Source organism: Laetiporus sulphureus (genome assembly GCF_001632365.1).
Source record: "Laetiporus sulphureus 93-53 unplaced genomic scaffold LAESUscaffold_1, whole genome shotgun sequence".
Taxonomy (NCBI): Eukaryota; Fungi; Basidiomycota; class Agaricomycetes; order Polyporales; family Laetiporaceae; genus Laetiporus; species Laetiporus sulphureus.
The window spans coordinates 29,063-51,933 of record NW_024468510.1 but is presented as its reverse complement, the minus strand read 5'-3'; the positions used below and the strand labels follow the sequence as shown (position 1 = coordinate 51,933).

The 22,871-nt window shown below is 53.5% G+C and overlaps 10 protein-coding genes across 10 annotated transcripts; 5 read left to right on the top strand and 5 right to left on the bottom strand.

The window, feature by feature from the left end:
• Nucleotides 1-630: 630 nt before the first annotated feature.
• Nucleotides 631-1,795, top strand: LAESUDRAFT_709739 (uncharacterized protein; the record flags this gene model as incomplete). The annotated part of the gene is made up of 4 exons (XM_040906726.1): nt 631-683; nt 976-1,279; nt 1,335-1,446; nt 1,551-1,795. The coding sequence occupies 4 exons, from the start codon at nt 631-633 to the stop codon at nt 1,793-1,795; spliced, it is 714 nt and encodes a 237-aa protein (XP_040769980.1).
• Nucleotides 1,796-2,404: 609 nt separating this feature from the next.
• On the bottom strand, nt 2,405-3,920 carry LAESUDRAFT_733152 (uncharacterized protein; the record flags this gene model as incomplete). The annotated part of the gene is made up of 2 exons (XM_040910401.1): nt 2,405-2,945; nt 3,007-3,920. The coding sequence occupies 2 exons, from the start codon at nt 3,918-3,920 to the stop codon at nt 2,405-2,407; spliced, it is 1,455 nt and encodes a 484-aa protein (XP_040769979.1).
• A 165-nt stretch (nt 3,921-4,085) lies between these two features.
• On the top strand, nt 4,086-5,435 carry LAESUDRAFT_892 (uncharacterized protein). Its single transcript, XM_040914864.1, has 2 exons — nt 4,086-4,939; nt 5,110-5,435. The coding sequence occupies exons 1-2, from the start codon at nt 4,184-4,186 to the stop codon at nt 5,248-5,250; spliced, it is 897 nt and encodes a 298-aa protein (XP_040769978.1). The 5' UTR covers nt 4,086-4,183; the 3' UTR covers nt 5,251-5,435.
• Nucleotides 5,436-5,712: 277 nt separating this feature from the next.
• On the bottom strand, nt 5,713-10,178 carry LAESUDRAFT_640270 (RNB-domain-containing protein; the record flags this gene model as incomplete). Its single annotated transcript, XM_040903588.1, has 12 exons — nt 5,713-5,793; nt 5,849-6,214; nt 6,270-6,468; nt 6,533-6,888; nt 6,937-7,038; nt 7,090-7,360; nt 7,410-7,784; nt 7,839-7,996; nt 8,046-8,376; nt 8,433-9,075; nt 9,128-9,557; nt 9,612-10,178. 12 exons carry the CDS (start codon nt 10,176-10,178, stop codon nt 5,713-5,715), a joined length of 3,879 nt encoding a protein of 1,292 aa, XP_040769977.1.
• A 933-nt stretch (nt 10,179-11,111) lies between these two features.
• LAESUDRAFT_668125 (uncharacterized protein) lies at nt 11,112-13,139 on the bottom strand. Its single transcript, XM_040905367.1, has 14 exons — nt 13,048-13,139; nt 12,922-12,984; nt 12,836-12,869; nt 12,731-12,783; nt 12,567-12,678; nt 12,503-12,520; nt 12,277-12,446; nt 12,089-12,222; nt 11,931-12,033; nt 11,750-11,881; nt 11,647-11,695; nt 11,543-11,597; nt 11,431-11,482; nt 11,112-11,378 (listed from the first exon to the last, which is right to left on the bottom strand). The coding sequence occupies exons 1-14, from the start codon at nt 13,108-13,110 to the stop codon at nt 11,280-11,282; spliced, it is 1,137 nt and encodes a 378-aa protein (XP_040769976.1). The 5' UTR covers nt 13,111-13,139; the 3' UTR covers nt 11,112-11,279.
• Nucleotides 13,140-13,194: 55 nt separating this feature from the next.
• On the bottom strand, nt 13,195-14,262 carry LAESUDRAFT_808069 (vacuolar sorting protein VPS24). The gene is made up of 5 exons (XM_040914032.1): nt 14,118-14,262; nt 13,891-14,068; nt 13,714-13,835; nt 13,507-13,659; nt 13,195-13,453 (listed from the first exon to the last, which is right to left on the bottom strand). Exons 1-5 carry the CDS (start codon nt 14,226-14,228, stop codon nt 13,367-13,369), a joined length of 651 nt encoding a protein of 216 aa, XP_040769975.1. The 5' UTR covers nt 14,229-14,262; the 3' UTR covers nt 13,195-13,366.
• A 266-nt stretch (nt 14,263-14,528) lies between these two features.
• LAESUDRAFT_639480 (uncharacterized protein) lies at nt 14,529-15,122 on the top strand (the record flags this gene model as incomplete). The annotated part of the gene is made up of 4 exons (XM_040903544.1): nt 14,529-14,685; nt 14,743-14,882; nt 14,931-14,981; nt 15,030-15,122. Coding segments are annotated over 4 exons (441 nt in total), but the record flags the coding sequence as incomplete, so codon positions are not given.
• LAESUDRAFT_515 (uncharacterized protein) lies at nt 14,912-16,015 on the top strand. The gene has a single exon (XM_040902759.1). It carries the CDS (start codon nt 15,114-15,116, stop codon nt 15,954-15,956), a length of 843 nt encoding a protein of 280 aa, XP_040769973.1. The 5' UTR covers nt 14,912-15,113; the 3' UTR covers nt 15,957-16,015.
• LAESUDRAFT_688987 (uncharacterized protein) lies at nt 15,992-20,589 on the bottom strand. The gene is made up of 11 exons (XM_040906007.1): nt 20,424-20,589; nt 20,337-20,373; nt 20,252-20,278; nt 19,882-20,193; nt 19,595-19,833; nt 19,324-19,532; nt 19,201-19,271; nt 19,036-19,146; nt 18,945-18,985; nt 17,626-18,893; nt 15,992-17,304 (listed from the first exon to the last, which is right to left on the bottom strand). Exons 1-11 carry the CDS (start codon nt 20,543-20,545, stop codon nt 16,172-16,174), a joined length of 3,570 nt encoding a protein of 1,189 aa, XP_040769972.1. The 5' UTR covers nt 20,546-20,589; the 3' UTR covers nt 15,992-16,171.
• A 244-nt stretch (nt 20,590-20,833) lies between these two features.
• On the top strand, nt 20,834-22,849 carry LAESUDRAFT_638864 (uncharacterized protein; the record flags this gene model as incomplete). The annotated part of the gene is made up of 6 exons (XM_040903498.1): nt 20,834-20,955; nt 21,003-21,227; nt 21,283-21,710; nt 21,761-22,101; nt 22,152-22,561; nt 22,609-22,849. The coding sequence occupies 6 exons, from the start codon at nt 20,834-20,836 to the stop codon at nt 22,847-22,849; spliced, it is 1,767 nt and encodes a 588-aa protein (XP_040769971.1).
• Nucleotides 22,850-22,871: the final 22 nt, after the last annotated feature.

Here is a 22,871-nt window from a genome sequence, read left to right as displayed (position 1 = left end):
AGGCTCCGGAAACCCCCATCCGAATGTGTAAGGGTTTTCGAACTGACATCCCTCGGTTCTTTCGTTCAGCATGACTTGACAACAATGGTCGCACCGCTTACAGGTGCGACATGACATGGGCAGTTAATTTCTGCGCATAGCGTCGGGCGCTTTTCCCGTTCGCTGCAGCGGTTGACATCTAGTCAAAGCGCTTCCATGTGGACCTTGGTCCGGGACGGTTGTCAGCAAAAACCGCAAATGCCAGACATTCTGGACACTTGCACAGACGGTACCTATGGCGTCTGGAACGACACCTTCAATATAATGCAGTGATGGCCGTGCAGTCTTGAATGGCTGCAGAGTTGAACAGTGTTAGCTCAACGCTATATATGCGCGATAATATTATATATCACATATTAATGAGGTCCGTGAAATTCGTCTACCAAACAGAAGCACATAAGCATGAACGTTCGCCCCGGAAAAGGTGAGCAATTACATTCCTATCTGACTGCGTTGACTGCGAGCGAACGATGATGCGTGTCACTGATCATGGAAAGCTGTTGTAGTATCTTGCGCGCGACGGACAATCTAATGCTCACTGTGAAGTGATGCGTCGAGACGTTGGCTGTAGCCTCCTTCGCAAAGAACTCCATGGGCAGCCTGCGGAAATCCCTTCTCGGCGTCAGCTCCCATCTCTGTGTGGAGTATGCCATCTCACCTGGAGCCATCCTCCGTCTTGACTATGACATTGCTTGAGATCTTCTGCCTTCAAGTCATACAAAGAAGTTGCACGGATAGCCTGCTGCTCCTTTGACACAATCATCTTGGGATGGTGGCTTGAACAAGCTCCATGTCTTGGCATCATTAACATTAGAGGCATGCAACACCATCTCCGGCTTTACTCCGATATGGAGAGGGGCTAACGGAAATAGCGTTCAACGGTGTGAAGTTCAGCGCTTTCTCCATCGCTGTCATTCTGACTTACTTACGACCCAGGTTCCGTAGGGGGTACTGGTCTAGCCAGAACGCGTCATGGTGCCCACGAGGAAACCGACCCAACGCAATTGTAAATACATATTGCACTGCATTCTTATTGCTCGTCACGGGCTCCTCAACGCACCCCAGCCTGTCAGACTTGACGAATATCGAAATCATCCTAGAAAACCTGGACAACACGCTCTCCCCAAGCGTCTCGTCCAGCGTTCTGGTCCACAGCGGCTCTGTAAATGAACACGCTGAGACCATCCTCCGGGCCGAGATCAAGCGCCTCACCTCATCAAAGGCAGCGCGACCGTCATCTGTATAAGCTGACCACGGTAAGACTGACATTGAAACGTCATTGATTGACTCCGAAGACAGGTCGGACATTCAGCGGCGCGCTCGCCGACCTAGACGCATTGTTCTTCACATTGAACCTCGTTTCCAATATCCACGTAGCGAGCGGTACCTTTGGTACTCATCGAGTCGGTAAACCGACTACGCCGACTGTTTGACTTCAAGGTACAGTCCCTGCCCAGTGTTCCATTTATTCCCAACCCTATCGGGCTATGCTCTCCCACGCAACGTCGTAGGAAGTGGATATTACACGCATATACAACAAAAAGAGCCTGATCCTCATTGTGCTTGGAGCGCGCTGGGTTTCCATCAACTGCAGATGGAGATCCACGTCATGGACAAGTCAGACAACCACTGCCTCGTTGCGTGCCTCGGCAACGAGAAGAATGCATTTTCGCCACCGTCCCGCTCGTCTGACATCCTGGGCCACCTAGGCCCATATTACGATGACATCTACATTGGTACCATCCACTGCACGTAAACAGACGTTGGCAGGGAGTCCTTGTCCTTTCCATTTTCTTTGGGATGCATGGCTGGAAACGCTCACGATGAGTGTCTGTCGGAGTGTGGGGGATGTCATTTGAGTTGCCGTGAAATGGTCAAAGCCTCACGTAACTTTATATCATGTACATTAAAATGGTCAGAATGTGAAGAACACTGCAATCCTTGTCCGACGTATGGTCGCATGTACATGTGAGCTTTGGCAGTGTCAGCCTCGAAGAAGCTCGAACTAAAGAGGCTCTGACCTTACTCACCACAACGATGCCCGTAATGTAATCCAATGTATAGGACGTGCCACCTAACCGAACTATTCTATACGAGCCTGCAACGCAAACAGGCTCGACGACGTTAGTAATACAAGGGAGTGACGGCGAGCCAAGCGCATCGTTCTTCATGAAGGAGCGTCGGATGTGGGTGTATGTATGCTACAGTTACGTGTATAAAGTCTATGGAAGTGAGCGGTGACGAGCAAAATATCAAATCAGTCACTAGGACGGGATTATAGCAATGCATAGGGAAATGACATGGGGAACATAGCGTCATGAAAGTCATGGTCTGTCATATATCGTCCGCACTGTCCGGGTCATCGTCATATCCACCCAGGACTCGGCTTTGATGCCAGCAGGCCAGCCCCTGGTTGTCTCGTAGCCGCGCGCCCGCGCTCCGAGGGAAGAATGCGCTGCTGCATGCTCGTGGGAGAAATCGCCGTCTGCGATGCTGCTGAATCCACTGCTGTATTGATCCCTCTCAAGCTCCGCTTCGTTTCCATACTCGCAAAGCCCGAATCCTTCGACCGTGCCCGTCCGGCCGAGCGGAGCTTGTCATGATCATCCATTTCTGCAATCTCTTGCAGTGTGTTGACGCTCCGTATGGACGAGCTGCTCGCACCACTGCTGAACCCGCGGACGTGCAGGCTGATCGCGGACATCCGCGACTGGCGCTGCCGCAGCTCGTCGTTGCACAGCTTGTACAGCTCATCCAGTTCGAGATAACATGCCTCGTCTCGCAACTCCAGCAGGGCATCCAGCCGCGACGATGAATTGCTGGCAAGCTGCACGGCTCGCGGTAGTACGGCAGGATGCTCCGGAGTAGACGGTGGCGTTCGGAGGTACGAAATGATATGCGCGTATCTGTTGTTGTTGCATGTCATTAGAGGCAGTGGACAGAAGGATGGGCAACGATCGCACTTACGGCGCACTTGGCCGGTCTAGAAAGATGTGTATTGTCGCTGGGGGTTGCGACGTGGGTATTACACCGGTCGACTTGAGGTGATGGTGGAAGATAGAATTGAACGAGCTCTCATTTTCACTGACATCAGAGATGGTCGAGAGCGTGGAGTCGCGCATGCCAGTGCGTGGAGGGAAAAGATCCTGTAAATACGAAGCCAGATATGAAGGACGTGAGACGAGAGTGCTCATAGTCGTGCGATGCGTGATAGTGCTTGTCTCAAGAGACACAATGGTCTTCGACGGGTCGACGGGTCCTGCAGGCAGGGGTCCGAGGAGGATGGGTTGAAATGGCGGCTGTGGTGGCGAGGAACTCAGATTCAGCGGCAATGCAGGTACGGGAGGCGAGTACTCTGATGGCGCTGGGGAACGCATCTTAAGAGACGGTCGCAGAGAGACTGGCTCGACCACGGTGATTTCAGACCCTTCTGATTCCGGCATCAAAGGAGGGGCACGCGTCGGATGGGGTGGCGTTTTTGAGCGCACAGCGTCAAAAGACTCAACGTCGGGAATGGGAGGAAGAGGCGGGCTCTTGGATCTGGCCGGAGCTCGTTCACTGGATACCGTTCGAACGCCGTAGTTGGCATCGTCTTCATGGACACGGAACGGAGAGAAGGGTCGCGTGGCAGATGGCGAGAGAGCGTCTTGCGGCGTCCTCACGATCGTCGCGCCCGCACCCAGCACACCAGAGCGCTGCTGAGCGAGAATGTCCAAACCATTCGCGAAACGAGGCTCAGATATGCGTACAGGCTTAGAGGGTGCATAAGGAGCATGAGCGGGATTGGTGTCCTTGGAGGAGGTCGTGCGGGACAGCCAGGCCCGCGGCGTCGAAAGCGAGCCACCCCGCTGCCTTGTGGGTGGGCTCATCGGCGGAGACATGGGACGGTAGTCGTCAGAGGAGACAGTGGGTTGAGAACGAGGAGAACGTGCACGCTGAACCTGCATTGTGTTGAAGAGCCAGGCCAGGCGGATCGTGAGGCGGGGAGGTTATTAACAAAAGAGCATGTAGAGACGCGGCTCAAGTACAATGGACGCAAAACAAAAAACGCGTGCCACCCGCACGGCAACCAGAACACGTGCCTTATTTGGTCTCCCCGTCCTTATTGCGTCCCGTGGCTCTCCGCTCTTCATCCTCAGCCACAATGCGCCTTCCCCCGGACGCTTGCCCCCTCTTCACCACTCAGACCACCGTCCCTGCTACTGCCAGGTTCCAGCTCGCCCTCCCCTATGTCCTCGCCCCCGTCTCTCCTGCCCTCGCAGCGCTCCATGCCGGCCGGGCTCGAAACCAGCTTCCCGCCGAGCCGACCTTGAGGCTAACGCATTGTGCGGCATGCGGCGCGTCGTATCTCGACGGAGGGGGGTCCATCAGATCTGTGCGCTCTCGTAAGAAGCGGATGACTGCTGACGGCAAGCGCGAGCCTAAGCGATTCATGCGCATGTCCTGCGGAGTCTGCGGCTATCGCGAAGACACGCCCGTCGAGCACAGCGGCGCCTCTGCATTCCCGCCGCTTACGGAACGGAGAGACGCTGCCGGGCTGCATTCTGCAACAGAGGCACAGAATTTTGCATCCACTTCAATACAAGTTGCTGCTGTCAGCGCGTCGTCCGCCATACCTTCACAGCCTAATCAACCTGAGGCCCTCGCATGTCCATCACCAACGACACAGAAGACCACAAATCCGGCCTCCCCCGCAGACACCGTTCCGTCTGTGCCCTATCAGCGTCCACGCTTGCATTTTGCCCCGTCCTCTAGGCCTTCACCAAAACCTTCACCAGTCTCAAGCGTCATGCAGGCATCATCGACTGCTACGGCTCGCACGAAAGCACGGGCAAAAAAGCCCGTCGGCCTGCAGGCGGTTTTGGCGCGGAATAGAGAGAAACAGGAGCAAGAGAAAAAAGCGGCGCAGCAGCAGGGACTCTCTTCATTCCTGCAGGAGCTCGGTTAGCTTCGCTGAATAGTGCGGGAATAAAGGCCACCTGGCATCACCTCGCTGCATGCTTCGGCCATGTGCGTGGGCTCTCCGCGGTACATCCCAGACACGGTCCCATTTGTGATGCTGCACATCGCTATGGAAGGAAAACACATCACACCAAACTGGATTTTGATGGCATACTGTGCAGGCAACAACAGGCCCATCGTGTCTGGGGTGATCTTAAAGTGATTGACTCGCTTCATGACCGGTGTGATTCTTCATCAGCAAATTATTGACCGAGCTCAGTCGCTTCATCGCTGGGCATGGCACACATCTGCATGTTCCTTTATGTAAAAATCGAATGTTTCCATACCACATATCCTGTAGTCCGCAGCTACTCACGCTATACATCGCTTCCCTCGGCATGCACTTTTATCACAAATCACCTTGCATATTTTGTCATGAGGCTTGTATTATGAGGAGCATCAGCGTCGTGAGGACATCTACGAAACATACAGCCTTCGGAGTACAACGGCACGCAACAACATGATGACAGCACGGGCCATGAGTGCGCGAACCGTGGAACGAGAGAGAGCAGTAGGTGGCGAAGGCGATGCCGAACAGGCCACAGACGGCGTGAGAAAAGAACAACAAGCATAGCCAACATCATCGCGCGTATCGTACATCAACCGCGGCCCCACGTTGTAACAACAGGGCAAAGGAACGAGGAGAAAAGGAATACATCACATTTCGTAAGATTATTTCCGCTGAGCGTACGGGTTGACGCTGTAGACCTTGATGACAGGTGGGCTCTTCGTGAGGTCGGCGGTGACAATGACCTGTACAATCGCGCATCAGTCTACCACGGCAGTGGACAACGCACATAGTACTTACAGGAACGGTCTCGAGCTCGCGGATTTCCTGGATCTTGTGGCCGGAAGGCGTAGTCCTGAGACCCTCGAACGAGGGAGCAACCTTGGACTTCGAGAGTAGTCTCTGTTTGGAGATTTCTTCCTCCTCCTGCTCACGATCTGCGCGTCCAAGCACAATCTCATCCTCTTCGGTGTCGTCCTCGTCGAACAAAGCCTTTTCATCATGCACAGAGCGCGACACAACCTCCATCTTGACAGCGTGCTGCTCAGCGTTCTGCTTGACCTTCTTCAGGTGCTCGTCATCACTATTCTCCGCGAGCCAGGTGATCACATCACGGTTAGACCAGTAAATCTGCAGAGTATGAGTGTGTTCGTCGTAGACATGATTCTGCATGAACGATCGTCAGACAACGAGATACGACATATTCCGCATGTGTACTCACGTCAATGGGCATCTGGTCGACATGCACCCGCTTTTCGATGCCGAACTCCGGGATGAGAACGTCGAATGCAGCATCTAGCACGCCCACGACCTTGGCTTCACGGATGACAGGTCCAAAGCGTTGCGTCAAATCGGAGATGAGAATGCACAGGTAAAGGTGAGTGGACTGCTCTTGCGCCAACTTCGCAGAATCTCTCTTGCTATGTTTGGATTACAGTATAAGCACGGGGGGAAAAGCAAAAGGCATGCGAGAGGCATACGCACATGTTGCACTGCTGAGCGACTTTAGCAACAGCATCCCGATCCATGGTGAACTTTGGCTCAGATCCACCCTGCAGAATAGAATCGAGTTGACGGTGGACGAGAATATCCGCATAGCGTCGAATTGGAGATGTGAAATGTGTGTACAACGGAACATTGAGCGCCCAGTGACCATACTTGGCGATGTCGAGCATGCCCGCGCAAAAGTATTTGGCCGCCGAGGAGGCTTTGCGCAGGAACAGTTCCAGGATACTGCGAGCTACAGGGTCATTTACCGCCTCAAGAGACTTGAACAACGATGCCGAGGAGGATGTATCTATATTGTAACCCATCCGTTCGGCGCGTTCGGCGAAGGCGGCCTGTGGATTATGAGAATGAGTTATGTCGAGAATGCGGAAGCGACTCACAATGCGGCGGTCAATGGGAGGGTCATGACGACGAAGCAATGCTTGTTCAGAGAAATGCACAGCGACTTGCTGTGCGACCGCAATGTTAGTGAGCAACATGAACTGTGACATCATATTAGCGATGAAATATAATATTACCAATGTATAGCATACCTCCTCCACCAAGTGATGCGCCTCGTGGCGTTCATACTGCCAGCAATCAACGGGCATACCATTGTCGTCAAGCTTGAACGACAGCCTGAGGGACTCCGTCCTGATGCAGCTACTCTGATAACGACGCGTACGCAGCTGCTTGGCGATATCATGAAGAATTTGGATGTCTTGCGCGATATCTCTGATACTATGTTCGGACTCAGTTTTAATATCAACTGATTGGCCATCAATCATGGCTTGCGCATCCTGATAGCTCAATTTGGCGGCCGACCTGATGGAGAGTCAACAGCGAGCGGCCTAATGACGTCTGGAAAACTCACTTGATGACCGTCTTGCCAAACCACTTCTTCACGACCCTCGCGTCCTTATTGACAGTGAAGATCACCGAGAAGGCCAAACGTTCCTGCCCTGGGACGAGACTGCACAACTGCTCGTTAAGTGCAGGTGGCAGCATGGGCACAGCACGTTGAACGAGATAGACACTCGTAGCTCGCTTACGAGCGTCGCGGTCCAGAGCTGTGTTCGGTTTGACGAAGTACGACACATCCGCGACATGAACGCCGATGTCGTACGTGCCATCGTCGTTCACCTTCGCAGACAGAGCGTCATCCAGATCCCTGCTTTTATCGGGGTCAATGGTGAAAATCCTTTCATCGCGCAAATCTTTTCGGATCTCTAACTCTCGATCCGGTGCACTGATCAATATATTAACAACCACCTGATGTTTGATGCGGAGGCGATAGACTCACCTCCATGGGATGGGGGGGAGGCACTTCATCACATTCTCACTGAAATCTTCCGTAGGGAAGTTGCAGTCCTTCAACAGAGCACTTGTCTCTACTTCGATGTCCCCAATGGGGCCGAGCTCTTCAACCAACGTGCCGAATGGATGGAGCGAGCTGATAGGCTAGATAACGAGGTTAGGTGGTATACATCTCAAAAACCTGCAAACGCACGTGGCGCTTGATACAAGCGACAAATAGTTTGTTCGCATAAGCTTCTGAATTTTGCACGAAGTCTGGCGGTGCCTGCTCAGTAGGAATAGCAATGAGAGGGACTCGTTTGTCCGTAGGCTTGAACCAGACGATCTTCGGGCGCTCAATAGGACGCCTGGGTTCATCGCCACGGTCACCTTCTCTTTCACGTCGCTCAGCCTCCTGCTTTTCCTTTGTAGCAGCAGAAGACGGACGCAAGAGACCGAGAGTGCCAGAGAACAATTGACCAGGCATGCGTTCGACAACCGCGACGACATGTCCTGCAAATTGAGGCTTGATCTCGTCCGTGACTCTGCGATGCAGTGAATAAGTTCACAGTGGAACATCGCAGACGACATATCAACTTACTCCTCATCCTCGAACAACATCAACCCTTGGCCTTCCACCTCTACATCATCTTTCTTCTTGTCATTCTTCCTGCCCGCAGCGCCCTTGACATCGTATGCTGAGTTCTCCTCCTTCTTTCTCTTTTTCTCTTCCTTCTCCTTCTTGGTTCCCCATACTTCGTCGACATCCAGAAGCTCGACAGCGACGATATCACCTTCCAGAGCCCGGTTGCGGTCCTTCGAACCGCAGATGTAGATATCGGCATCGAGAACTTCTGTCGCGACGTATGCATCGGACCGATTACGTTTGTTGACGCGTAGGATACCGACGACAAGCTTGCCGGCAGCAAGGAGCGGTGGCAAAGAGGCTTGCGGTAGGTAAGGAGCGAACAGCGACTTGCGCTGAGGTTGATTAGACTGCTGCTGGAGTTGTGACTGGAATTGCTGTTGCTGCTGCTGAAGCAAATTAATACCGCCAAGACCCAGACCCATCATGTTGGCCGCCATCATGTTAGGGAGCATGTTAGGGAAGCTGAAGGAAGCCATCTTCTGGTGGTGGCCACCCGCAGCAGCTCTGAATTGCTGAAGGCTGTTCAGCTGAGCTTGAGCTTGAGCAAGGTCGGCAGCGAAGTTATTGCCCGATTGTATGCTGCCAACTCCACCATCTACGATCCATGGTCAAAAATCTATGAAAGATAGCGACAGCGAGAAACATACTGATGCGCCAGCTAGAATCAGAACGAGAGTGGCCACCAGTGACGTTGGCGGGCGGGGTGAATCCATCGTCGAAGCCGTCGGCACTCTGCGAAAACCCCAAGGCTCCAAGCCCAGGTTGACTGCCGGACTTGTTGAGAACGTTGACACTGTGGCGCCTACCGTGTCCGCGTGGGACACCCGAAGGCTGGCCGTCCAAGCCCATGCCGAGACTACCGAGACTACCGAATTGGCCCATGGCTGCTTGAGGACCGTTGAACGGATTCATACCCATCCCCATGCTAACGGTGCTGTGGACGCGACGATGCACGTTGGGACGTCCAGGAGCAAGACCCGGCGTTTGGAACGACAGCACCTGATTGGAGGCAAGCTGATGTTGATAGAGCGCTGCCTGTTGCTGTTGCAGCGCCTCGATCTGATTCTGTATGGCAATCTATGCGGGAGAAGTTTGGTCAACGCTCCGAGTATCTGCACGATGTAAACTGACCTGTTCCGCCATAATGCCGGATATTTCAGATCCGCTCTCATTCTTCCTCTGGTGGACGTCCGCGGAGAAGTCGACGTTGTAATTCTGTTGTGATTGCTGCGGGAACTGGAAACCAACATCTTCTTCATTGATCGGAGGTCCCATGGTGGTGTTCACGCCTTGACTGGGACGACGCCGAGCACCAAACAAAAAGTTAGGTGCAAGCTGAGGGCGGCCAGAAGACCCCATCATATCGCCTTGATCCTGCTGTGCGGCGAGTGCAGCAAAGCGGGGAGCGGTAAAGCTCTGTGACAGTGAACGACGAGGATGGCCGGACTGATAGACGCTCTCCTGGATCTCCCCCTCCTCAGACGGGTAGTGAACCTGTCCATCCTCTATGTCTTCCATCATGGAGCCGAGATTGGGGGAATACGAGTTGAAACCGGGGTTCGACGCCGTACCCAACGATGCCGCCTTGCGATGCCTCGGAGGCTGCTCTGCACCGATTCCCGGATAGGCGGCCGCGCCTGGGTAGAACACAGGCGCATTGGGAGGTAAGGTAGAGCCCTGAGCATTGGAAGAAGCCATGGAGGCTGCGATAGATGCGGTAGCTGCCGGAGACTGGTTAGGAGGCGACGTCGTCTTCAAGTCGGCGATGACCCTCTGGAGAGAAGAGAGCGCGTCGCTGGAATCTGAGGCCGAGGGAGGCGCAGGAGAGGCAGATTGCTGCTTCTGCTGAGCGGCAATAGTATCCTTGGGCTTGTTGCTGGCCTGACGACCGCCCTGAGCAGTAGAAGAAGATCCCTTGCGATGACCTCCCGAGCGCCCACTACCTCCACCCTGAGGCTTGCCACGTTGTTCCACCTTCTTGCCCTCGGTGCCCTTCTTGGTAGAATCGGAGCCGGATTCGCCAGCCGTGGGAGGATTTGAAGGGCCTCTCTTCACGCTCTTGTTGCTGGACCTGGAAGAAGGCCTCGGGGTACTAGCATTTCCGGCACTGACGGACGCGGCGCGCGAGGTGCCCCTCTTCCTGCCTGCACCATTTTGAGGCCCGCCGTTCGAAGAGGACTTCTTCTCGTCCTTCTTGGGAGGATTCTGCTGGGTCTGAGTCTGCGGATTGGTTTCGTCGGTCATGTCGTTCGTGATGTTACAGCTGAGTGATCCTAGTTTCGTTGCTTATGATATGTTTTCGGCTTTTCACTTTCTGGCGTACGAACTGTGGAGACTAGAGATTGGTCAGGTGTACGTACTGCGCAGGGATAAAGATGATCGTGCGCACCAGAGTTTTGGCAAAGAGGATAGTAGAGTAAGAAGCTTTGCCCTGTAGGGCGAGTGGGGAATTATGGGAGTGAGTGCCTGGACGAGGCGGGAGGGGCAGGGAAGGGTGATGCTTGTTGTCGCGAAAGAGCGATCGCCAGCGAGCGCGACGTGATATACTAAGCTGGCGAGGCAGCGCAGGTTTCCCACGCTTACCCGCTGCGCCGGAACCAAAACCATGTCTTCCCCATCACACGCAGATATCGCCACTATTCCAAGACTCTCTAAATCTATAATTGCGGTAGGAGCAAGAATCTGCTAACGACACCCGACTACTCCTACGACGGCGAGATCATGCAAAGCGTGAGTTGTAAGGAGATTATTATAGGCTGTCCTTATTTACGAGTGGGTAAAAGGTCTCTCAGTACCAGCTCATGCCTTCAACAGCTTGTCGATGATGGCCGTAGTGTATTCTTTGGTCGACGCCTTTCCACCCAGATCACCAGTGATTGTCTTGCCCTCGGCAATGGTCTGGGACGATCATCAGCTTTGAGAACAGGTAAATGACCGGCGAACTACTCACACTCAGGGCCGCCTTTTCGATTTTGGCCGCGAAGCTATCGAGATTCATGTGCCTGAGGAACAAAAGGAAGAAGCTCGCATCCAGAACGTAACCATGTAAAGTTAGAACGTACCGAAGCATCATAAGTGACGACAATAGAAGCGCAGTGGGGTTAGCCAATCCCTTGCCTGCGACCATGAGTATGCATGGGAATAGATAGCCACGTGGAGTACGTACCAGCAATATCGGGCGCGGAACCGTGCACGGCCTCGAAGATAGACGCGTCCTTTTACGATGAATGAGCTCAATCATTCGAGCATGCATACCACTGAAAACCTACGCGTCCAATGTTGCCGGAGGGAGTCAAGCCCAGTCCACCAATAAGACCGGCACACATGTCCGAGAGAATATCACCGTACAAATTGGGCATCACCATGACGCGGTCGGCGTAGGGCTTGGGGTTTTGGACAATCTGCACGCGCATCAGCGCATGCCCATGACTACATTCCGCATACGCAAACCTGCAGGCAGACACGATCTAGCAGATCCTCGTCGTAGTTGATGTTGGGGAACTCCCCTGCGACTTGGCGACACGCAGATAAGAACATTCCATCGGACATTTTCCTGCAGAAAACGTCGATGTCAAGCATGATTCGTCAAGCATGGCCTTGGTACCGACATGATGTTGGCCTTATGGACGGCTGTGACCCGCGCTCTGCCCTGAGACTGGGCGTATTGGAACGCATAACGCGCCACGCGTTCAGAGGCCTCCCAAGTGATGAGCTTGATTGACTGAACAACGCCATCGACGATCTAAAGCTTGCAACATTAGACTGCTACAGCAAGACCTTTTTTCCGCCCACTTACCTCGTGTTCGATGCCAGAATACTCCCCCTCGGTGTTCTCACGAATCAATACGGTGTCAACATCATCATATGGCGTCTTGAAACCCTTGATGGAGACACAGGGACGGACGTTCGCGAAAAGGTTGAAGGTTCTCCGCAAGGTCAAGTTCAGCGAGACATGGCCCTTTCCAACTGAATGCGGTGCATGTCAAACTACGGCAATGCAGAAGAAGCGGGATTATACAGACTCGGTGTCGCGAGAGGACCTGGCCTATAGTAAGCGCACGCTCCGTGAAAGTGCAAACCACGCACCCTTCAAGGCAACAGTGTTCTTCTTGACGGAGTGGATGGCTTCGTCAGGAATCACGGTCTTTCCCGCCTTGAAGATTGGTGCAACGCTGACTTCTTCCCACTCAATGGGGACCTGGAGTGCGCATTATTTCCACTGAAAGTAGGCATAGAAGAATGTTGCACACTTTGGCGGCAGTATAGATGTCCTTCACGGACTGGCTGATTTCCGGGCCGATACCTGGAAAGCAACGTGAATTGTTGGCAAATGCCCATGTGTTATGGCAACTCACCGTCACCCGGAATCAGTGTCACCGTGTATTTACCCTATCAATTCGTTGAGGCCAGCTATTTGGCGGTATATCTGATTTCGACTCACGTTGCTCCCCTTCTTGCCAGCAAAAGCCGCGGTCGGCGAAGCAGATGCATACCGACGGAAAGCCTGGTGACAATGTCCCCGTATGAAGGTGCTGTTTAAAAAAGCGAGCATTGCACAGAAGCGTACCTGGGTTGGTGCTGCGACCCGCGCACCACGAGTACCACGAGCAATCGTACGGGATGCCAGCATTTTCACGAGATGAGATGGCAGGAACGACGAGCAGCGTTGAAGAAGACCAAGCCGAAACAACACCGAAAGTCGAATTTCGGATACCACGTGACTTATGATGTAGACGATACAGTTACGGATCAAATAGCGTGTCAAGCCGCCTATGGCCGAACGCATCTATGCAGGAAATTCCACAAACATTGTTACACATTACAAAGTCCGTTACAAGGTATGAAAGGAAATAGAATACAACGAGAGCATAGCCAGAGTCCCAAGTCTATCCGCTGAGTAAACCATTGAGCTGTTGTCGGTATTGTTCCAGGGCCCGTTCTGTCTCCTCCTCATCCACCTTGTTTTGTACAGACTGTGAATAGGCAGCATTAGCAGTATTCGTAAAATCTTCAGACATCCACTCACAGGAAGTTCTGTCTGGACAGTGCCTGCCTGACCAAGCTTGCCATTCGTCAAGTCATAGAGCACCTTGTCCACCTCTTCGTCGGCTTCTTCCTCTATCTCCTCTTCGTCGTCCATCTCTAGCGTATCATCTAGCATTTCCTCCATAATCCCAGCCTGTGGCGTGTCAGCACCATTAATGGCCGCCAGCATAAGGGATAGAGCACACACCTTAGTCATCTCCATGCTCATCTCGCGCATCGCCTGACTGATTTGCGGTAACCTGACGAGAGCGTTCGATAGCTTCATGATTTCTGTAGACTTCTGTAGTGACCCTGTCACTTTGATCATGGCTTCACAAACTCGCATGTCAGAATTTTTGGTTCAATAGTTCGCATACGCACGCACCCATTTGCTGTGATAGTTGGTGGCCAATGGAGCCCAACCTCGCCTTGCTCACCGACAGGCGGTCCTTCTGCCGGGTACTCCTGACGACCTCCTTTGCCAGTATTCGGGCAGACTTGACATCGCCCTTAGTAGCGAGCTGCTTCACAGTCTGTCTAGCCTTGTTCGTGGCGATATCGAGCTATAGCAAGATCGGCATCCGCTTCATGCATGAGACGAGCCAATCGGACCTGCCTAATTTCCCTGTCGAGCACCCGCTGTTCCTGACGCAGTTTCGTTTGCCATTGCCGCACTCGTTCCTCTGGCGTCGGTCCGTAGAGGAACCTGTTAATGCTCTGCATAGCGGCGCAAGTCGGTGCAAGTCCTAGGATGGCGGCATGGGCGAGGAAAGTGACACACAGTCACGTCCCACGTGCTCGATCGTCAACGATCGACTTGCATCGCGCTTGACGATCTCCGTTACAGGTCAGTCCAGCGATGGCAGCCTCACGCCGCTGCTGCACTACATAAACCGAAATAAGGACTCTGTCTGTCCCCATCCTCTTTGCTCTCGACGGTCTGGTACCGCCACTCTTGCTATCTTCACGCCGGTCGTCCCCCACTTTCGTCATCTTGTTCATCTTCATCGCATACAAGCGAGCATGTCTTCCTTTGCAGTGCCTCTTGTGTTGGCAACTCTAGTCTTCGGAGATCTTACCCCTACCGCTCCTGGTCCGGGGGAGCGCTTCATCGCTGGGTCTAACTGCACTATCGAGTGGGACGCCGATACTAGTGGGACATGGACGAATGTTACCATCGGTACGCGTTGAATCTTTCTTGTCAATATCTCAATGCTATACGGAGGTCCTCTGACAGCTTTGATGTCCGGCGCCAACGACAACATGACGTTCGTCGCTCCTGTGGCCTCCTCACTCGACGGTACCAATGCGAGCTTGTCGCCTTATTTATGGACGTGCCCACAAGTGGATCCTTATTCTTCCATATACTTCTATCAGGTACAATTATATCCTTCTTTTGAGGTTGCGGCTGACAAGGTGGCATAGTTCACGAATGGCAATGACATCACCGACTCAAAATGGACTACTCGTTTCACGGTGAGCATTTATCTATGAAGATTATGACTTTACACTCATGGACGCAAGATTGCCTCGCCGTCCAATTCGAGCGTGCCACCTCAATACCCTCAGCAATCGAACGGTGATCCAATTCCATGGGGAGTCGGCGTTATGGTGTCATCTTACAACGAGACCGATTCATCGGCTAAGTTCTCTACTAGCAATGCTACCTCTAGCGCTAGCAGAGCTCCCAACACCGCCTGGAGCGCGAATTCTACCACTGCTGCATCTGATCCTGGCGAGACTGGTGGTCAAGATCCTGCTGCTGGGAATTCTGGCGATCCTGAAGGGGCTTCTGCGATCCAGAATGTCAAGGCTAGCCAGGATCACGACGCAAACAGGGACTCGGCGAGTACCTTCTCTGCAGATCCCGATGAATCAACTGGTACTATGAGTGTTACGAAGACTCGGCATCGCAGTCATTCTACGGAAGCCACCCCCGCTCAGGACACCAGCACTGCGGATCTAGACTCTCACGACTCTGCGGATACCAGTCACGGAGGGTCCGACTCGTCTTCTGATCATCACTCGGATGGTGCAAATGCAGACTCGGATGACGGGAATGACAGGGACGACGGGGATGACGGGGATGACGGGGTCGCCGATCAATCCACGATGACCAGCTTGTTCGCGTCCTCCTCACACATGCGGAAGGGCCAGGGTACCAAGACTGCTTCGCCCAGCGATAGCTCTATGGACCACGCTAGCTCGACTGGCACGCTCGCGCCTACGATCGCCCTTCCTTCCAAGCACGAACGGGTCGCACAGACTCCCGCTGCCTCTGCTCCTGCTACTCCATCTGCGACAAGCAGCAGCATTCCTTCCTCACAGCCTACTGGGGTTCTGGATGGAAAAGGTGGCGTCAAATTGGCGAATAGTGCTGGTCGTCGTCTTTGTGCTCCGGAAGCTCCGGTCTGGATTTGTGGCCTGCTCGTTGCTGCTTTCGTACTGTGATGATGCAATTGTATACTTACAGGATACCTTAATGAATTACTCTTGCGATGAACTACGCTGCGATCGGCTCCAGATCGACCAAGTCACTTGCGAATGAACGGTCCAATCTCGGGCGAGACATTAATGCATCCGACCGAACACAGAAGTGAAATGAGACAGTAATGTCTTTAGGACCACACAGGGAGCAACTACGTACAGTTTGGACCGAGACTAGGCTAACCGTTCGAGGACGTAGGCTCCGCGGATAAATGCAGTATAGAGGGATCAGGCGCTGCTTTCAGTACATGCAAATCTTGTAACGTTAGTATGAACGGTGCATGGTCGCTGTGGCCTCGCTCCGTGCTATCTTCGAAATACGTCGAGTCGACTACAGAGTCCATCAGCGACCGTTCAACAAGGGCGTAATCGACCCTGGCGCAGTCTGCGCCCTGCGGCTTGCCCTTGGCGAACCAGCTGAACGCAGGGCGATCTCCATGCAGCGCCCGATAGACATCAACGAGGTCGAGGCCAGGTATGAACTCGTCGTTGAACTCCTTCCGTGCCAGCGAATGAGGATGCTCCGTGCGTAACCGGGGGACGCAATCCCGCTTCGTGAGCGAAATGTTGAAATCACCAGTCAGCACGAGACGGAGGCCCCTCTCCTGCATTGCCCGGCATTCTTGCAGAAGCAGCCGGTTGAACTCGCGTTTGCGCTCGTTGCGGGTCTTCGGAGCGCTCTTGAGTGTCAGATCTCTCCACATGTACTCGCTCCCATTAAGGGCATAAACATTGACCAACGCCCAGCCGCTTTTCATCTCGAGGATGAGAACACGGCCTTCGGCGTCCCAGTCTACCTCCCGTGCGATGGCCACCCGTTCCCGGTCTTTGACGTACGTCACGACGCCAAAATGGCGCTGCCCGGTTTTAGCCTGATTGAGGGCGGTGTACATCGAATATTTCGGCCCACCCTTTCTGTGGTAGTTGGCGGCATTATGCAAAGCCGAGATCCACGCCTTATCCGTTTGCCGCGCACGCACCTCCTGCAAGCAGACGAAGTCAGGAAGGTCGTGCCGGATGAGAAGGTCGCGTAGGAGCGAGAGCCGAGTACCGGGAGCGACGGAGGTTCCGACTTTTCGAGGCGGCAGCTGCAGGAACGGGACAGGCGTTTCTACGTTCCAGGACAGGATCCTTGTCAAATTCGCTTGAGGGCCTGGTATAGGCTCGGGAGGAGGAGGGATTGTGCGTGTCTTCTTCGGGGCCGCAGTGTCTGAGCCGGATGAACTAGCAGGATCGCTCCGAGGACGTTTGCTCATGTCGCGGGATGTTGGGATAATGGAGTCTCCGAAGGGCGATGCTTGTGCCGATGCTCCTCGACTAATTACCAGTAGCGATTGATGGAGAAGTTGCAGGCGGCGTTGTCGAAAAAAGTGAACGAAGTTGATGCATGGGACAGTTCGGCGATCTCAGTCACGTGTCAAACATATTGCAACTCCACACTAGTATTGGGACAGACAACAACCTGCGCAAGCTACACGCAAGTGGATCGCAAAGTCCACACAGTGAATACATTAAGCTAGCGAACAGCAGAGTAGTCTAGGAATTTATGGAACAGATAGTACATGCCTGTAGTGCTGCGATTTAGCCTTCTTTATCACCCTACAACCCCCCACCCCTCAGAGAACAGGACTACTACGAATTTGGTTGACGAGCGACTCCCAATAACTCCAATCTGAGCCGTCGAGGCCTGGAAGGGGATCATTACCCATGATCGGCGATGTTGCGGGTATCCACCCGGATAAATCAGCTAAACCAGGCGTACCCCATGGCAAGCGACTCGTCGCACCCGCTGAGTCGTCCGTAGGTCCTCCGCTGAAGATATTGCACCACTGATCCAGCAACGTCTGCGCCGTTGACTCGGAATCCACATCACCGCCGGGAGGGCTGCCGGTGCCTGATTGCGAGCCGCTTTCGACGGCTTGCATATGGTGCGGGATCGCTGGGGGACGAGCAGGTGGATGAGCATAACCAGCAGTAGGGACAGGGGTGATCGATAATGAGGGGACGTTGGACAATACCGGACCGGCGGTAGAAGACGGGATAACTTGATGATTAGGAGCAAAAGTGACCTGCTTGGAAGGTGACTCGAGCGGGTTGGCCGAAACGTTGACCCTCTTGTGGTTGGAAGTCGAGTCGGACCCCGCTGCACCTGCCATCTGCATCGATCGATCCTTCAGGAACTGGATGATGTTGACCTCCCTCCTTGTAGTCTCATCCAGTTCCTTCTGGTCGTGGTTCTTGAGAAACGTATCCAAGACGGCATGCATGGAATCTGCATCGTTGCCTCGCGGGTACAGAACAAGGTAGATGCCACTGACCATGGCTGCTTGGAATTCACGGTATGCGCTTGCGATAGGATCGCGCGCCTCCTTGGTAGTGGTTGCCAGGAATGCTCGTCGAATGCGATAGTCTGTTAGTGCAGACTCAAAGCATGCTTTCCGCGAGCGAAGATAGCGATCAGATCCAAGTCGACGGAGCAGATACGGGCGGTGTAGAGATATCCTCACAAAAAGGATTTCCGTCACCAGCAGAAATCGATGGACGGGAATGTAAGGGTGGGACTGATCTAATGATATATCGGGATCGACCGCATAGTAGGAGGGAAGTGAGCGCATGAACTTCAACAGTTCATCGTCGAGAGCCAGCACATCGGAGTAATGGCTTGCTGATCGTACTTGCTGAAAATGATGCGACATGCGTCCCATTATGCCAGCAAGAGTATGTCGGAGAATCATGAATGTGGACAGCGTAGGGGTCGTGAGCGGAAGCGGTTGGCGTAGGTCAGACGTTGCAAAATCATCAACGTTGGACGGCGGTAATGTGGAGGTGTATACATCCTGGATAGCAATAGGTCGTCCCAATACCAAAGCTATGGACCGGTCGGCATGGTATAGATGCGACCTATTTATGCAAGTTAGGAGGTTCAATCCGAGTAGAATCCGAAGGGCTTACCATATCCGTCGGCGCTTTTCTACCTGGACGAGGTCCATGCCCTGAAACATGAGGTGAGAGAGGTTGGGTGGAAGAATGATTTGTAACGTACCATGTCGGCGCCATCGCGATGTAGGCCCAAGGCTTGAGCGGTCCTGACGGCTGCACCCAGCTGATTCCAGGACTCCGTCATCCTCCGGTCGAGGATGAGAAATCGAGCGCTCTGAATATATATATATCAATGTGACTCGTTTGCACGCCTCCATCGCCCACTTACCAGCATGCGTGTCAGCACCATCTCGAAACAATCAGGCTGGATGGCCGCAGCAATTATCAGGGCTCGTCGCGCTAGCAAGATCGGTCAATGTCAGTGGGAATCAGACACAGGGGAATGGCTTACACGACCAATAATAACGCGACGATGTTACTTTCCGCGTCCTTTCATCGCCTCCAACGTGCTCAGGAGCCAATCGGATAGAAATAGCAAGGACAACGAATAACAGAGGGAGGAAACGTATGTTGTTCGGATTGAGCATCATCCCTTCTGCACAGATGGCAGCGTATGAGGCGCGAAAGTCGCGCTCCGGGATGGGGTAGCGCGTCCAATTACTTCAGTGATCATCGACTTAGGTCAGTAGACCGGGCCTCCTGATAGAGCTGACGGTACATACACAGCAGAGAAATAATGATCCACAAGGCGAGTGGACAGATGGCGGGGAGGAAGCTCGTTGATTAACTCCGGGACTTTCGTTGGGGAAAATCCGTAGTCAGAGATGAGCAACTTGAGCTTGTCTGCAGCATTTTGTGGTTCTAGCGTCGAAAGAAGTCTCGACTCTGGATGAAATATGTCAGCAGGGAGTTGATTGATCGATATTGAGTCTCCAGCGGATAGCTTCTCCACATGTTGCAGCTGTGGACATGATTAGCACGATCATCTATGACGCGCTGGTGTTCATACCTGCTCCAAAACAACAGGCGCAGCAACACTTCCAGAGGCGCTCTTCCCGAACCACCTGCCGCTTTCAAACATGCCTCCACATGGGTCTTCTTCTTCCGGTTGCGACCGATTCCCATCTTCCAACCCTGGAGAAATCGATCGTCTGCGGTCACTGCTGAAATCAGGGGATCCAGATGTGTGACCTTGCACCCAGTATTGCGGAAGTGCTGTCTCCACAATGTGTTCGAGGCGAGCTAAACGGACGTGAATGTCCTGGTCGGTCTTCCCAGGGGTGTAAGCCTTGCAGAGCTCCGGTACTTTACGAGCGATGCACTGTATGGTTGATGAGCTAAGCCAGGGAGCAGGAACAGACGGTGAGCAAAGGGCATACATGAGAGCAAGGAACTTGTCTGTCGCACTGTGTGATTTGCTCGGAGTGAGTGTCCAATCAATGGAAGCAGATTTATGAGAATTACCTTTTGCTTACGACGGTGGCATTCACCGCATGAGTAGCTTGGACGGTATCAGCGATCTGCGATATATCCGACCGATTGTCCACGTACCTGACTCTCGTCCGAGGCTTTTTGCTTAATCTCAACTCCTCCTCCTCAGCCTTTCTCCTCACGCCGTTGGAGGGTCCGGGCGTGCTCTCGGGGGTCATATGTGCACCGTTCTTGGACGGCATCGAGGTGGCATGCAATGATTACAGAGGGGCGGCGGGGGGGGGGGACGGAGTGGAGAGGAGAGGTCTATAAGGCAACCGGAAAGATGAGTGGACGGCTTGAAGCTTCGTCAGGAGAATGGTGGCTGAAAACCAATCGCAGCGCGGCTTTACCGTGACTAGACCCGGTCCGACCCCACCCGGTCACGTGCTCTCCCCCATGATTGGCCGTGTCCGTTCGCGTTACTCAACGCTCTCACAAGTCACATATTCTTCTACTCATAGGACCCTGCATTACTACCCATATTAGCGATGGAGGAGCCCCGGTGGAAGAAAATTAAGCTCTCCCTCGAGCGTCCTTACAAAGACGATGATGGCGAGCCTATCCCCGTCCTGCTCGACATCACCCCAGACGGGAAACACGTCTATGAACCGTATGTTAGTCCCTGTGCTATGTGAAATACGCGCCAACCAGCCGTAGGAAGGAAGATTCGACCGCAAAGGTCGGAGAGAATTTGCGCAAGATTTTTTTGGAACGCGGGCTTGACTTCTTCGACAAAAAGCCACAGGACCGTGAAAAGATTCAGTCTGACCACAATGCTGAGCCTGAGCAGGAGGGTGAGCAGGAGGACAAGCATGGCCTTCAACATCCTATGACTCCGGAGGAGCTGTTCAAGATGAGAATGGAAGTGATGCCCCAATTACAGTGAGTTTGTAGCCACAACATACTATGAAGTATATCAAACTGAAATATCCTACAGCATTGCTCTCGGGGAGATGTCTCAAGCACGGGATTTACTGTCGCTACTGCTGGCCTCCACTATGCCACTGCAGACCACATCACAACCGCAGCTGCAGACGCCGCCATCCTCACAATTGCCACCCTCAGCTTTGACCGCTACTGTTGTGACTAAGCCCCCATCGATTCTCTCCGTTCAAGCTTTTAATTCACAGCTCGTCGGCGGCGGAAAGGACAGGTCCCTGAGAAGGGCGGCCGACTTGTTCAAATCCGCCGCTGAGAATATGGAATCTGGCCGAATGCGAAGTGACAGGTATTGGGTGGACGCTCTCAAGATTAGAAGAGGAAATTGGGGTCTGATACCTGCTCCACTTCCTCTCGGCTCCGCAACCGGGCAGGGTGCAGACAAGACATCGAAGGACTTCCTCGTGTCGTTCGGCTTAGAAGAATGTACGTGTATTCGTTTTATTCTGGGAATCATAGCTTACCAATCCTCTCAGCGCCCTCCATTTTGCGCCGAAGAGCCATAGGACGAATTCCTACCCTGGATTCCGACCAGACCGAGCTCGAATTTCCCCTACGTCAATACACGCGCTTGCAGGTCGCCATCTCCGCCGTAGACGCGGACGGCTTTCGACGCATGGCTCACAACACCGTGCCGCAATTTGACGAGTCCACGCTTGAGGGTTCACTGCGAGCTGCGCAAGCAGAAATTGTCGAGCAGGAGATTTTCTCGGTACTAATCAGGGAGGCTAGCAGCTTGCAAACAGCCTCAGCACAGGTATCCGAGCGGCTGATTGTGATCGAAGCCGCCCAAGGGATAGAACTACGGTTTGAATTGGTAGGCGGGTTCTTCCGATCAGGTATCACAAGCCATCTCACTCTCGTCAGGTTGATGACCACCAAGCGCAAAAAGGCAGCAGCAGCAGCAGCGAGTCGGCAAAATGCGATCTAATTTACGCATCCCTTCACGTTCTTCTGCTTCGTGCGCATGCTGTGCTCAAAGCCGAACGCTTGAAGCGCACCGGTGTCTCTCGGGTACCGGGGGTGCAGCATCCGTTCCAGCCGCCCCCCATATTGCAACCGGTGATCGACATGCTGCAATACCAGGTATTCTGTGATCACATATACGCGGAGATTGACAGAAAGGTACGTGCATTGCAACACGCGGGGGTACCAACGAGGCAGCACTTCGAGGCGGTCGGCGGCAGTGGAGAAGAATTCCTAAAGCACTTTAGTGAGAATAAACCAAGGCCGATTGGCGGAGAGGCCCTGATTCGCATAGATGATTGGCAAGTCGTGTTTTTTTGCTTCCGGCAACAAGTTCAGCCTCCTTATTCTCTGCAAGGCATACGCTCCGGTTTACGTTTGTGTCTCCATCTATCCTCGTTGCACATCTACCTCAGGCGACGCTGGGCATTGCGTCAATACCGCAGCTATCTCAGCTTCTCGCGGACGAAGTAGGAGGATGCATCCTTAAAAGGATATGTGATATCGGCACAGAACGTTGCGCCGGCGTTGACGGGACATGGTTCGTGGACCTGTTAACCGGACGTAGCGTAGGGAGATGGGAAGGTTGCGTGCTGTAAGCCCGTGCATGCGAATGGTGCG